The sequence below is a fragment of the Erpetoichthys calabaricus genome, chromosome 6 (genome assembly GCF_900747795.2).
Source record: "Erpetoichthys calabaricus chromosome 6, fErpCal1.3, whole genome shotgun sequence".
Taxonomy (NCBI): Eukaryota; Metazoa; Chordata; class Cladistia; order Polypteriformes; family Polypteridae; genus Erpetoichthys; species Erpetoichthys calabaricus.
In genome coordinates this window covers 124,375,076-124,389,978 of record NC_041399.2, presented here as the reverse complement: position 1 = coordinate 124,389,978, position 14,903 = coordinate 124,375,076, and the positions used below count along the sequence as shown (strand labels likewise).

The 14,903-nt window shown below is 36.6% G+C and overlaps 1 protein-coding gene across 2 annotated transcripts in view; it reads right to left on the bottom strand.

The window, feature by feature from the left end:
* Positions 1-502: 502 nt before the first annotated feature.
* The window catches only part of wnt3a (wingless-type MMTV integration site family, member 3A), a 174,662-nt gene continuing 160,261 nt past the window's right edge, over positions 503-14,903 (bottom strand). For both annotated transcript variants that reach the window (XM_051928897.1, XM_028803906.2), the window contains 2 exons: positions 4,018-4,283; positions 503-3,904 (listed from right to left, as the gene is read on the bottom strand). In XM_051928897.1, coding sequence (XP_051784857.1) covers positions 3,425-3,904; positions 4,018-4,283 — 746 coding nt within the window. In that variant the 3' untranslated portion in view covers positions 503-3,424. The remainder of the gene's footprint in view (positions 3,905-4,017; positions 4,284-14,903) is intronic.

Genomic DNA, 14,903 nt, shown 5'->3' with positions numbered 1-14,903 from the left:
GTGTGGAAACTGCAATGATTGCAAGGTTTAAGAATATATGGAAGGCATTCAAGGAGCTCTTCCCCATTCTGATTTCTAAAGGAGCCTCTCTGGTTTTGGAGGGAAAATTTTACAGGTGCTCTATATAGGAGTGATACATGGCTTATGACAGACCCTACAGGAAAGCTGCAAACAACATAGATGAGAATGATCAGGTGATTGCATGGTATGTCATGAAGAGGATGATGAATGCTTAGAGAAGGGCTAGAGGTGAACGTATTGTGATGGGGAGAAACATATTAAAGTGGTTTGGGCATGTGGAGTGAAAGACTGGGTGTTGATTGGATGAAGGGGTACATCAAGATGGAGGTGAAGGGAATGATGCCTAGTGAAAGATATATGTCCAGGACAACAGGAACTTAAGAAAAAAAAATGTGTGGTAAACCAGAAACATGGCAGTTAAACAGGTGATAACAATGATGAAAACCACATGCTAAGGTATTTATTTATTAAGGAGTTCAAAACTAGACCATATTGATCAGGCTGTTAATGACCCATTGTAAATAGAAATGATTTATAAGTATTATGAATACATTAAGGCTAAATCACTCAACAGAAATTAGCTGATCCAGTGTGACCATGGCCAAGTAAATAAAGCCCAATGGTAACCAAGAGTGCAACTTTAATGAGATTTGACAAAAAAACGTTATTGAAAACAAAATCCATAAACAGGTTTATTACACTGTAAATCAAAATTATTTAAAATGTTTAATGCAAGAATTTCACATTGACTGAAAAATATAGTAAAATTTTGCAAGAAATCCAAAGACAAAAACACAACTATTTAGTCATAAGGATTATTTTAATTTATTATTACAAAGTTAACATCTAAAAAAATAACACAAACAGTTGCAGAAACACAATTATATCTGATGTGCTGTCAGTGAAAAACAGACTCTGAGGTAATAAATTCAGTGGTAAATTAAGAAACACTGTCTCAAAATGATTTTGTTATTTCTGCAAATATATACTCTTACATACTAATATATACATATTTTAAATAAATAATCATAAAAATCCAACTTTATAAGTACAAAAGAAACTCACAAACTAGTTTGTACAAAACTTTGGATTTAGGAATTTAAGACATGCACATGTCTTGTAAAGAAAAAAATAACATCAAAAACAAAGGCTACTAAGAAATATATACTGTTTATGGGAATTGTGTATCAAAGGTGTATCTGTAGAATGAATTATTTTGTTTTAAGTCATTAAAAGCAATTAATGAATATCCCAACAAACCTTCTAGTTATTTAAATATTTAAATCTGAAATCATTCCTGATCAAAAGTCAATTTACTAAGACCCACCTACCAAAATGCTCAGAATCTTCAGCATGATACATTTTACATTATAAATGTTTATTTGAACAGAATACTGGAAAATATCTATGGTATCAATTGCAAACTGTCCAAACAAACACACACACAGACATATATGTTCATCTGTATATCCATTTATATATTTTCTAACTCATTCAGTTCAGTATCATGGGAAGTCAGTGTTTGTTGAAATATCACTGGTCCAATATACCATATGCCCACATTCAGTCATACTAATGCTGTCAGCTTAATTAACATGCATGTTATGAAAGTTGGATGGAAAACACATTTTTACTTGGAGAGAATTTGGGAACATGGTCACTATAATTTGACTTGGTATGATTATGTGTGGATGGTAAATGGAAAGGGCATATAAAAAAGTGTCCACTGATGGCATATTCTACATGACACTCATTTGTTAACATTCAGCTTGCAAACAAACTTTATATTTACCTGATGTAGCTTCATACTTAGCAGTCCAATATGATTATATGTGTGTAATTAAAAAGCCATACAATATGATATATTAGCATTAGAATCTCACAATTCATTCTTTTCATTCACACCTTTGATGTCTGTCTCTAGGATTAATATGAACACAATATATTTTAAATCTGTATTAGTACAAAACTTCACATTTTTAGCTATTTCTAAACTATTTCTTTCATAGAAAGAAAATATTAATTTTATAACATATAGCTATAGTTTGATAGCAGCATTCAAAGAGGGAAGAGCCAAAGTGATCAGTAACAATACTGCTTTGACAGCATTCCCAGAGTACTCCATTAAATATAGATATTTACAGAAGACACACATATTATTTTTAAGATGTATTATACAAAAGCACATACAGTATTAAATGCTGAAAACTCAGTCATTTATATAATTCAAAATTACATATGTCCTTCATCCAGTGCTTCATTTTTGAAGAAAGAAGCTGGGTTTGATGAAATTATTTTAGAAAACAAAAGACAGCAGTTAACTTGTGAGAAGTATGTTTTCTTGACATTTCTTTTTCCTCTAACATAAGTTGACAGCTAGTAGACAATGCATGTGCTCAGTACTTTTTGCATTAACTGAAAAAATCTTACATTGTGTGGAAAATTGCAAAACAGCTATATAATAGACACAAACAATAAGGTCAATGGAACAGCATATTTCTTTTTTCCTGATATGTATATATGAATTGTTAGCATTGTATTACTGAATGAATGTAGATTTTTAAAAATGTTATTTTGGCATTTCACACATAAACATTATTGTAAAAAATTCATTGTAAACCAACTTAAATGGTTCACATAAATTAACTGAGAATAAACAAATCAAATATGACGTTAAACAAATAAATGAAAATGTTTAAAATACATTGACAACCTTTGGATCTTACTTACATATACTTTAAATAAACATTTTTGTTAATCAGATTTATACATGATGAAAATGCAGTCAGCTTACCTTAATTAAAAAAAAAAAAACAAGAGTTGAAAATAAGAGACCACTATAAATGGTTTATAGTACAATACAATAGAAATTAAACAAAGCAAAGTGTACTGAAAGTTTGGGTAAGAACTGAAAAAATGTTTGAGTTATTTGCTACCTTAATAAATTCCCTGATAGTACAGTATGTTTTTGTATTTATTTCCTACTTGAGTAATTGGACAGCTACTTCTAAAGTAAAAATTTAATCACCAGTTCTCTAAAACAAAACAACATTGTCTTGGGTAACTTCAATTTTTCCAAGACATGTTCTCCCCAAGGGCATGGTCACAATTTCAGTAACTAAAACTGTGAATGTTCAAATACTGCATGAAGTTACAGTTGAACATCCAATCTGTTTAAAAAGCATGCATTAATGATTTAAGGCTGTATTGATGAATAATTGCAACTTCCATTTTTGAAACATAACTGAATTTGCTAAACCAACTAAATAGTCAAGATTTCCCACAAATAGACATTACCCAGCATTTATGCAGTCAGCTGCAAATATTTAATTCTCAAACATAACATTTATGTCATTTTTGGGAAGAAAATGTTAAGCACATTGAAGCTTCTCTATTAGGTTTCTTATTTGCAAGTATGTACATCATAGACACGAACACACTCTTGACAACTCACATAGCAGCACCAATGAAAGATACAATGACATTTTTCCTTTCGTTTCTCTGTCCTTGTGTTGTGACCACGACCACAGCAAAGTAGGTCACAGCCATCTATACCATGGGATGTCACATTGCAGATTCGATCACGTGTGCCAAATGATCCAGTCTCTGGATTAGGTTCACAAAAGTTTGGGGAACTCTCATAATAAACCAGATCCCTTTCTGTTGGTGGTTTGAAGAAAGTGTATTTAGGTCTCAGTGTTTCCACCCAGCCCCTCGACTCCCGATGCTTCTCCACTACCATCTCAGAAGCACTGTCATACTTGTCCTTTAAATAGTCTCCAATTACACGAAAGTCAGGTTGAGACCACCAGCAAGTCTTCACTTCACAGCTCCCGGACAAGCCATGGCACTTGCATTTTAGGTGCATATGGTCAATGATTGACTGAAAAGCAGACATATACAGTTTAATTTTACAATAATGAAAGAAGGGGAATGTTTTAATTACAAAACATTGGATTATCTTTTTTTGTTCAAAAAAGTAAATCTCATCCCTACCGTGCGACCTGCTTCATTGTTGTGACGATTCATTGCGGATCTTGCATCAGGCCTGTTTTCCCTAGCATCAGCAAACTCTCGTGATACCATGCTGCCAAACTCTGCATCTTCACTGCATCCTCCCCATTTCCAGCCCTCTCCCGGAGGACCCTTATGACGGGTGTCACAACCACATATTGTAGCAGAGCCCTCAGCACAGGATCTTGTTACTGCAAAAGCCACCCCAGCAGAAGCAATGGCATGGACAAAGGCAGACTCTCTAGTTGCTGAAATGAGAAAACAGAACATAAATTAAAAGTTGAAAGAAATTGTATATAAGATAAAAGAGAACATTGAAAAATACTAATGCTTTGTGAAATTGGTTTCATAAAGGTAAAAAGAGAAAGAATACACATTCACTTACACCCATAAAGCAACACAGGAGCGCCGCTGGGGACTGTACTTTCTCCAGTCCTGTTCAGCCTATATACACTGGACTTCCAATACAACTCGGATTCCTGCCACGTGCAAAAGTTCGCTGATGACACTGCTATCGTGGGCTGCATCAGGAATGGGCAGGAAGAGGAGTATAGGAACTTAATCAAGGACTTTGTTAAATGGTGCGACTCAAACCACTTACAACTGAACACCAGCAAAACCAAGGAGCTGATGGTGGATTTTAGGAGGACCAGACCCCTCATGGACATCGTGATCATCAGAAGTGACTGTGTGCAGAGGGTGAAAACCTATAAATACCTGGGAGTGCAGCTGGATGATAAATTGGACTGGACTGCCAATACTGATGCTCTGTGTAAGAAAGGACAGAGCTGACTATACTTCCTTAGAAGTCTGGCGTCCTTCAACATCTACAGTAAGATGCTGCAGATGTTCTATCAGACGGTTGTGGTGAGCGCCCTCTTCTACACAGTGGTGTGCTGGGGAAGCAGCATAAAGAAGAGGGACGCCTCACGCCTGGACAAACTGGTGAGGAAGGCAGGCTCTATTGTAGGCATGGAGCTGGACAGTTTGACATCCGTGGCAGAGCGACGGGCACTGAGCAGGCTCCTGTCTATAATGGAGAATCCACTGCATCCACTAAACAGTATCTCCAGACAGAGGAGCAGCTTCAGCGACAGACTGCTGTCAATGTCCTGCTCCACTGACAGACTGAGGAGATCGTTCCTCTCCCACACTATGCGAATCTTCAATTCCACCCGGGGGGGTAAACATTAAAATTATACAAAGTTATTGTCTGTCTGTATACCTGCATTGTTATCGGCATTGTTATCACTCTTTAATTTAATATTCTTCTTTATCAGTATGCTGCTGCTGGAGTATGTGAATATCCCCTTGGGATTAATAAAGTATCTATCTATTATAAACTTTAAATTTCACATTTTAAAGTGTGAAGACATGTCCAGTTTTCACTATTTATGATATTTCCATACAAGTATATACCTGTAGTTTGAAACTTTCACTGCCATCCATTATCATATCTGCTACTACAGAGTCATTGGTCATCAAAAGCTTTAGTACTGGCAGAACTGTATTAAAAGCCTAAACTATGCCTTCTTGAGCACAAGTTAGATTTTTAGCATTTTTCTCTGAATATAGAATAAAATTTTCCATGTTGAAAAACATCTGAAAATCTAAGAACAGTTGTAGTTTTCAGTAGCCTTAAATAAATTTTAATATTTTTCAGTAAATATCCCAGATAAATGTAACATTCGTATCAATTAATTATTAAAATCATGGCTTTAAAATCATTTAATTATGATTAGTGCAATTCCAGATGTTGACACAGCAGATATGCAACAGAAATAAAATTTAAATTCTACATTGTTAGCTAAAAGTAAAAACAACCCTTGATATAATTAAACATTTCTTAAAATTTGCATTCATCCTTACATGAAATAGGTCTTCTCTTGTGTTTCTTTTTCACTATTTCAGTCAGCCCTTCTTGTATTATTCTTAATTTACCAAAACAAAGCATTATTTTCTGTATTTACAGCAGTTTAGTGGACTGTGTATTACTGTAGATGAGGCAGCTCCGAATGGTTCTCTATAAATTAAGAATTATTAGTGAAGGAGGAATACTTGGAATAATTTTCTGTAATGAATTATGCATGACTTCCAAAATATAAGTGATTTTACATCTTTTGAGGTGCTTTTATTCAATACTAGCAAAATACCCGTGCTTCGCAGCGGAGAAGTAGTGTGTTAAAGAGGTTATGAAAAAAAAAAGGAAACATTTTAAAAATAACGTAACATGATTGTCAATGTAATTGTGTTGTCATTGTTATGAGTGTTGCTGTCTTTTATATATATAAAATATACACACACACACACACATAAACATTTATATATATATATATATATATATATCTAGACATACATACATAGATAGATTGACACATATATATATATATACATATGTACATATATATATATGTAACTGTGTTGTCATTGTTATGAGTGTTGCTGTCATATATATATATATATATAGCAAAATACCCGCGCTTCGCAGCGGAGAAGTAGTGTGTTAAAGAGGTTATGTAAACATATATATATATACATATATACATATACATACATATCTACATATACAGATATCTACATATAGCAAAATACCCGCGCTTCGCAGCGGAGAAGTAGTGTGTTAAAGAGGTTATGTAACTATATATATATACATAAACATATATACATATATATACATATCTACATATACACATATCTACATATGGAGACTGTGTGCAGAGGGTACAGACCTATAAATACCTGGGAGTGCAGCTGGATGATAAATTGGACTGGACTGACAATACTGATTCTCTATGCAAGAGAGGACAGAGCCAGCTATACTTCCTTAGAAGACTGGCGTCCTTCAACATCTGCAACAAGATGCTGCAGATGTTCTATCAGATGGTTGTGGCGAGTGCCCTCTTCTACGCGGTGGTGTGCTAGGGAGGCAGCATTAAGAAGAAGGATGCCTCATGTTTGGACAAACTGGTGAGGAAGGTAGGCTCTATTGTAGGCATGGAGCTGGACAGTTTGACATCTATGGCAGAGCAACGGACACTCAGCAAGCTCCTATCAATTATGGAGAATCCACTGCATCCACTAAACAGTGTCATCTCCAGACAGAAGAGCAGCTTCAGCGACAGACTGCTTTCATTGTCCTGCTCCACTGACAGACTGAGGAGATCGTTCCTCCCCCAAACTATGCGACTCTTCAATTCCACCCGGGGGGGTAAACGTTAACATTATTCAAAGTTATTGTCTGTTTTTACCTGCATTTTTATTATTCTTTAATTTAATATTTTTTTTGTATCAGTATGCTGCTGCTGGAGTATGTGAATTTCCCCTTGGGATTAATAAAGTATCTATCTGTCTACATTACTATCAAGGTAAACATTTGGGAAGTATGGTAAAATTTGAGAAAAAAAATCTGCTTTTCACCAACTAGCTTTTTAAGAGAAAAACCTGTTGTATGAACTTGCAAAATACTTGAACTCTGTCTGCATGTTAAACTTTTAACTTCATTTGTGCCAGTAGATCAATTTATAGATAATACTTTTCATTTTGTTCTCTACATGTAATAAGTGCTACTCTTTGAAACAGATACTTTCCCAAGATTTTTAATCCGCTTAAATATTTTGGGATCTTTAAATAATATTAAGCCATGTAGGATGGCATTAGAATATACTGTACCATGTATCTGTTCTCTGACTGGTGTAAATTAAAACATATATAAATATGTTATATAACTTAACCTTACTGATAAAAGGAACTTTTAGAAAATTCAAATATTAGAAAAATATAGATAAAAACAGGCCATTTAACCCAAAAAGCTCACCAGTCCTATCCATTTAATTCCTCCAAAATAGCATGACATCTAGTTTTGAAGGCCTCTAATGTTCTACTGTCTGCCACACTACTTGGTAACTTACTTTATGTGTCTATGTTTCTCTGTGTGACAAAAAACCTTATAATGTTTGTGCAAAATTTACAATTGACACATTTTTCAACTGTGTTCAAATGTTCTTTATGAACTTATTTTAAACTGGCAGTATTGATTCACTGTCCAATCCCTTCATACAGTGGTGTGAAAAACTATTTGCCCCCTTCCTGATTTCTTATTCTTTTGCATGTTTGTCACACAAAATGTTTCTGATCATCAAACACATTTAACCATTAGTCAAATATAACACAAGTAAACACAAAATGCAGTTTGTAAATGGTGGTTTTTATTATTTAGGGAGAAAAAAAAATCCAAACCTACATGGCCCTGTGTGAAAAAGTAATTGCCCCCTGAACCTAATAACTGGTTGGGCCACCCTTAGCAGCAATAACTGCAATCAAGCGTTTGCGATAACTTGCAATGAGTCTTTTACAGCGCTCTGGAGGAATTTTGGCCCACTCATCTTTGCAAAATTGTTGTAATTCAGCTTTATTTGAGGGTTTTCTAGCATGAACCGCCTTTTTAAGGTCATGCCATAGCATCTCAATTGGATTCAGGTCAGGACTTTGACTAGGCCACTCCAAAGTCTTCATTTTGTTTTTCTTCAGCCATTCAGAGGTGGATTTGCTGGTGTGTTTTGGGTCATTGTCCTGTTGCAGCACCCAAGATCGCTTCAGCTTGAGTTGACGAACAGATGGCCGGACATTCTCCTTCAGGATTTTTTGGTAGACAGTAGAATTCATGGTTCCATCTATCACAGCAAGCCTTCCAGGTCCTGAAGCAGCAAAACAACCCCAGACCATCACACTACCACCACCATATTTTACTGTTGGTATGATGTTCTTTTTCTGAAATGCTGTGTTCCTTTTACGCCAGATGTAACGGGACATTTGCCTTCCAAAAAGTTCAACTTTTGTCTCATCAATCCACAAGGTATTTTCCCAAAAGTCTTGGCAATCATTGAGATGTTTCTTAGCAAAATTGAGACGAGCCCTAATGTTCTTTTTGCTTAACAGTGGTTTGCGTCTTGGACATCTGCCATGCAGGCAGTTTTTGCCCAGTCTCTTTCTTATGGTGGAGTCGTGAACACTGACCTTAATTGAGGCAAGTGAGGCCTGCAGTTCTTTAGATGTTGTCCTGGGGTCTTTTGTGACCTCTCGGATGAGTCGTCTCTGCGCTCTTGGGATAATTTTGGTCGGCCGGCCACTCCTGGGAAGGTTCACCACTGTTCCATGTTTTTGCCATTTGTGGATAATGGCTCTCACTGTGGTTCGCTGGAGTCCCAAAGCTTTAGAAATGGCTTTATAACCTTTACCAGACTGATAGATCTCAATTACTTCTGTTCTCATTTGTTCCTGAATTTCTTTGGATCTTGGCATGATGTCTAGCTTTTGAGGTGCTTTTGGTCTACTTCTCTGTGTCAGGCAGCTCCTATTTAAGTGATTTCTTGATTGAAACAGGTGTGGCAGTAATCAGGCCTGGGGGTGGCTATGGAAATTGAACTCAGGTGTGATACACCACAGTTAGGTTATTTTTTAACAAGGGGGCAATTACTTTTTCACACAGGGCCATGTAGGTTTGGATTTTTGTTCTCCCTAAATAATAAAAACCATCATTTAAAAACTGCATTTTGTGTTTACTTGTGTTATATTTGACTAATGGTTAAATGTGTTTGATGATCAGAAACATTTTGTGTGACAAACATGCAAAAGAATAAGAAATCAGGAAGGGGGCAAATAGTTTTTCACACCACTGTAATTGTATACACTTAAATCATATCACTTCTTAATCTCCTTTTGCATAAACTAGAAAAGGCTCAGCTCATTTAATCTTTCCTCACAACTCATCACCTGCAGCCCTGGAATCAGCCTAGTCATTGTTCTTCTTTTTGTAGTGGTTCTATGTCTTTTTAGTAGCTTGAATACCAAAACTGTACACATAACTCCAGGTGAGGCCTCACCAGTGTGTTTGAAAGCTTAAGCATAGCCACTTTTGCCTTGTACTCTACACATTGTGCTATATAACCTAATGTTTTGTTAACCTTCTTAATAGTTCTTAATAGTAATGAGTTCACTACGGCTCCTACATCTTTCTCGTAAGGTGTACTTTCAAGACCCCCCATTGTTTATTAAAATCTAAACATTTTCCTTCTCTATGTGTAATACTTTACATTTATTTACATTAAATTTCATGTCCCAGAAATCTGCCCAAGATTCAAAATTATCTGCTAATCCACTTATTTGGATATCATACTTAACCAGCTTGTTACTTATATTCCTATCCAAATCATTTATATATATTAAAAATAGCAGAGGCCCTAGCACTGACCACTGAGGGACACCACTCTTAACATCACCCAATTCTGAAGAGGTTAACTTCACCGTTACACTTTGCTTCCTGTGTTTTGGCCAATTCTTCACCTATTTACAAACAGCACACTTAAGTCCCACCCCTGTTAGTTTGATACCCAACCTCTCAAGTGGGACTTTATCAAATAAGTAATATCATGTACACCACTCAGATCATATCTTTTTGTTACCTTCTCATAGAAATAAGGCATATTAGTAAATCACGACCTTCTTCACCTGAACCCATGCTGACTGTTTAGTAAAACTCCTTTTATTGCCATGTCTTGCTCATTATTATCCTTATTATTTCCTTCCATTAATTTACCTGTGATGCACATTAAGCTTACTGGCCTACAGTTACTTGGATCTGCCCAATCACCCTTTTTATATAACAGGATAATATGTGCTATTTTTCCTTCCTTCAAAACCCCAGTGTGCAGTGACTTCTTTAAAATATGCATAAAGGGTTAATGTATGTATTCACTAATCTTCTTAAAAACTTGAAGATAAACATTATCTGGTCCTGGTAATCTGATTTCAACCTGTTTAATGTGAGCAGTACTTCTCCTTCTGTTTAGTAATATCAAAAAGGCAAGTTTACAGGGAGATATTATAGTCATGGGGGATTTTAATTATTCAAATATTAACTGGGATAACCTTGCAGATGGAGGAGCTCAATAGCAGAAATTTTTAGAAGTAATCAGTAACTGTTTTTAACACAGTATTTTAAAGCACCAACTTGAAGCTTGTCTGGATTTAGTATTTTGAAATAAATTGATGGTGTAGAGGTGTATGAACCACTAGGGTCAAGTGACCATAATATAATACAATTCTCATTATTTTTTAAGAGTGCAGATGCAAAAGCTAAAATTGTTAAGTTGAACTTTGGTAGTTCTTGTAGTTTGGTAGAACTTTGGCAAATTTTGACCAGATGCGACAAAGTCTAAGGAGGATAGACTGGGATAATCTTTTAAGTGTGGAGGCAGTCGAGGAGAAGTGGAATAGATTTAAAAATGTTTTACATGTAATAAAGGACAGATACATACTTAAATTTGAAATTAATAGGAAATTTTAAAAAACTCCACAGTGGATTAATATAGATTTAAAAAAGAAGCTGCAAAGGAAAAAACTGCTTTATAAGGCATATAAGATTAATAACTCCAAAGTGAATCGTACAGCATATGAGAACATGAGAGCAACCATTAAGAAGGAAATCAGGGAGGCTAAAAGACAGTTCGAGAGGAATCTAGCAGATAAGGCGAAAGAAGACCCTAAGCAATTCTTTCAGTATTTTAATAGTAAAAGAACAGTCAAGGAGGAGGTGAAGTGCATCAGAAATAGTAAAGGGGAATTAAAAGATACAGACAATGAAATAGTGGATGCCCTAAACTTAAATTTTTCTGAGGTCTTCACAAGTGAGCAAGTGGATAAACTTCCAGAGGTAAACAGGACTACTAAGGAGGTACTGAGGGATTTGGAAATTGTAGAGGGAGAAGTTCGGCTCAGATTAAATAAGATGAAATCAAACAAATCACCAGGGGCCTCATGCATAACACCGTGCGTAGAATTCGCACTATAACATGACGTAAGCACAAAAGCCGAAATGTGCTTACGCACAGAAAAATCCAGATGCAAGAATCTGTGCATTCGCCAACTTCCGCGTTCATCCACTACATAAATCCCGCTCAGCGTGGAAATAAACGCACGTGCACACGCTTGCTGTCCCACCTCAACTCCTCCCAGAATTACGCCTCTTTGAATATGCAAATTAATATAAATAGCCCTTAAGCCCAGCGTTCTGTTAAAAAGCAATGGCAAAAGTACGAGGAAAAATAGAAGAATTTCAGCAAATACCAAATGGAGGCAAAGAAAAACGTACTATTTGTTGGTTTAAAGTTATATAAGCAACAAAAGGAAGTTGATTGAGTGACATAGCGTGTCAGAGAAACTCGAAAGCTGAAGTTCACAAAGTTGCACAGTGCCCGAAATAAAAAAGTTGTCACATATCAAAGTCGGCATGAAAAGGCGACTTGTAGCACACCGTCTGAGTGTCATATGAAAGCTTATTAGGGTACAGTGAAAAAAAAGGCACACAGTGTGAAAAAAGCACGAAACATCAACTTTAATCTCGAAATTTCCACTTTAATCACGTAGTTTATTTGGTCATTAAAGTAGAACATCATAAACTTCATCTTAAAATCGTTTAATTTACTAGTTTCTCAAATCCCATTGTAACTAAAGTAGCACATTAAATGCTTTGTTTTGTATTTGATCCTATATGTGCTCTATGTGCCTGAATCACTACGTGCTCTTCCTCCGACAGGACACAAAATCTATTATGTTCGTAATATTACAGCTCTCTGAATAATTAAAATACTGAGAAGTATACGTGATATCATTTTCATGATGATATGAGTTAAAGCATGTTATTAAACATGGGAACACGGTGGCGCAGTGATTGTTCGTGTCTTACACTAAGATGCTTGCAGCGCCATGCGCGACCTTCAATGAAATGCTTTATTACAGAAGTACTGTCTTTTTCAAATGTACTAACCCCCAATTCCTGTCCTTACTTTTCTTTCTCCAAATACCCAATCACCACACAATCACCTCTGTAATAGACGTTAAGCCATCTGTAAGCGTAGAACGCCGATTCTTCAAAACTTTTAAGGAACATCGAAATATCTTCATAATGTTTAATTATACTATCCATCTATCCTTCCAGTGTCGCGCCAGCCACAGCATGAATACAGCGCGAGACAGGAACAAACCGTGAACGAAGCTCAAGCTCGCTAGCGTTGCGACACTGTGTAGTTAAAGTTTTATCTGTATAATTTAATCAACATATTTTGCTGCATTTCATCTTAAAAATGGTATCGTCATCATACGTAAATACACGCTTTATAAAGTGGCTCAGGTTGTGCAATATTATAACTGTATCATAAGTACAATTACCTCACGGTAACTTGCAAGTACAAACAGTTCTACAAGGAGCACTTAATGGACTGATTGAGTGCGTGTATAGTTCTTGGGATGAAACTGTTTGTGAACTGCGAGGTCCGAACAGGAAAGGCTGTGAAGCGTTGGTCGGATAAGAGCAGTTCAAATAGCGAATGGCTGAGGCAGCGAGTGCTTGATGCTGTATACCGATAATTCTCTTTCCAATCGCTGTAGATCTGTGATTCACACTCAGATACAGTGATATAAATACTCCGAGTGGTACAGTGCGAGTAATATGGAAAAAGATGATCCGCTGTAGCATACCCCTAACGAAAGCAGCTGACAGAAGAAGAAGAAGGTGCAGTGAGAGTAACAACGCTAAAGCAGTTATGGTATTTAGAATATTTTGACCATTCTGTGGACCATTACATTGTTACAGGTTAATTACAATCAGATGCATTAATTTTATGAACGATATGTGATTAATTTCAGTGTACAGTAATCCCTCGCTATATCGCGCTTCGCCTTTCGCGGCTTCACTCCATCGCGGATTTTATATGTAAGCATATTTAAATATATATCGCGGATTTTTCGCTGCTTCACGGGTTTCTGAGGACAATGGGTCTTTTAATTTCTGGTACATGCTTCCTCAGTTGGTTTGCCCAGTTGATTTCATACAAGGGACGCTATTGGCAGATGGCTGAGAAGCTACCCAACTTACTTTTCTTTCTCTCTCTCTTGCGCTATCTGTGATCCTGACGTAGGGGGTGTGAGCAGGGGGGCTGTTCGCACACCTAGACGATACGGACGCTCGTCTGAAAATGCTGAAAGATTATCTTCACGTTGCTACCTTCTGTGTGCAGCTTTTAACTATGCTGCACGGTGCTTCGCATACTTAAAAGCGCAAAGGGCACGTATTGATTTTTTTATCTGTCTCTCTCTCTCTCACTCTCACTCTGCTCCTGACGGAGGGGGTGTGAGCTGCTGCCTTCAACAGCTTTGTGCCACGGTGCTTCGCATACTTACAAGCCAAACAGCCCTATTGATTTTTTTGCTCCTTTGAAGAGGAAGATATGTTTGCATTCTTTTAATTGTGAGACTGAACTGTCATCTCTGTCTTGTCATTGAGCACAGTTTAAACTTTTGAAAAAGACACAAATGTTTGTTTGCAGTGTTTGAATAACGTTCCTGTCTCTCTACAACCTCATGTGTTTCTGCGCAAATCTGTGACCTAAGCATGACAATATAGAAATAACCATATAAACATATGGTTTCTACTTCGCGGATTTTCTTATTTCGCGGGTGGCTCTGGAACGCAACCCCCGTGATGGAGGAGGGATTACTGTATTTGATAAAGCCGCCATTGTGGATGTGGATCTAAGAAAGGGTAACCACACAGGAACAGTAGCACTGCTTTGACACTGGGTGCCGCCAGTCTGCAAAACCGAGCGGAGAACTTGTATGAGGGTATGAGGTACCGTGGAAAAGTGTGTGGCTTTACGCCAAGTGTAGGTTTTATACATTGCGATTTGAACGTGGAAACGTTCTTATGCAACATTTCTGTGCGTACGCAACGTTTATACATGAGGCCCCAGGACCAGATAATATTTACCCACGAGTTCATAAGGGGGGTAAACAAGCACATATATAAACCCTTGACA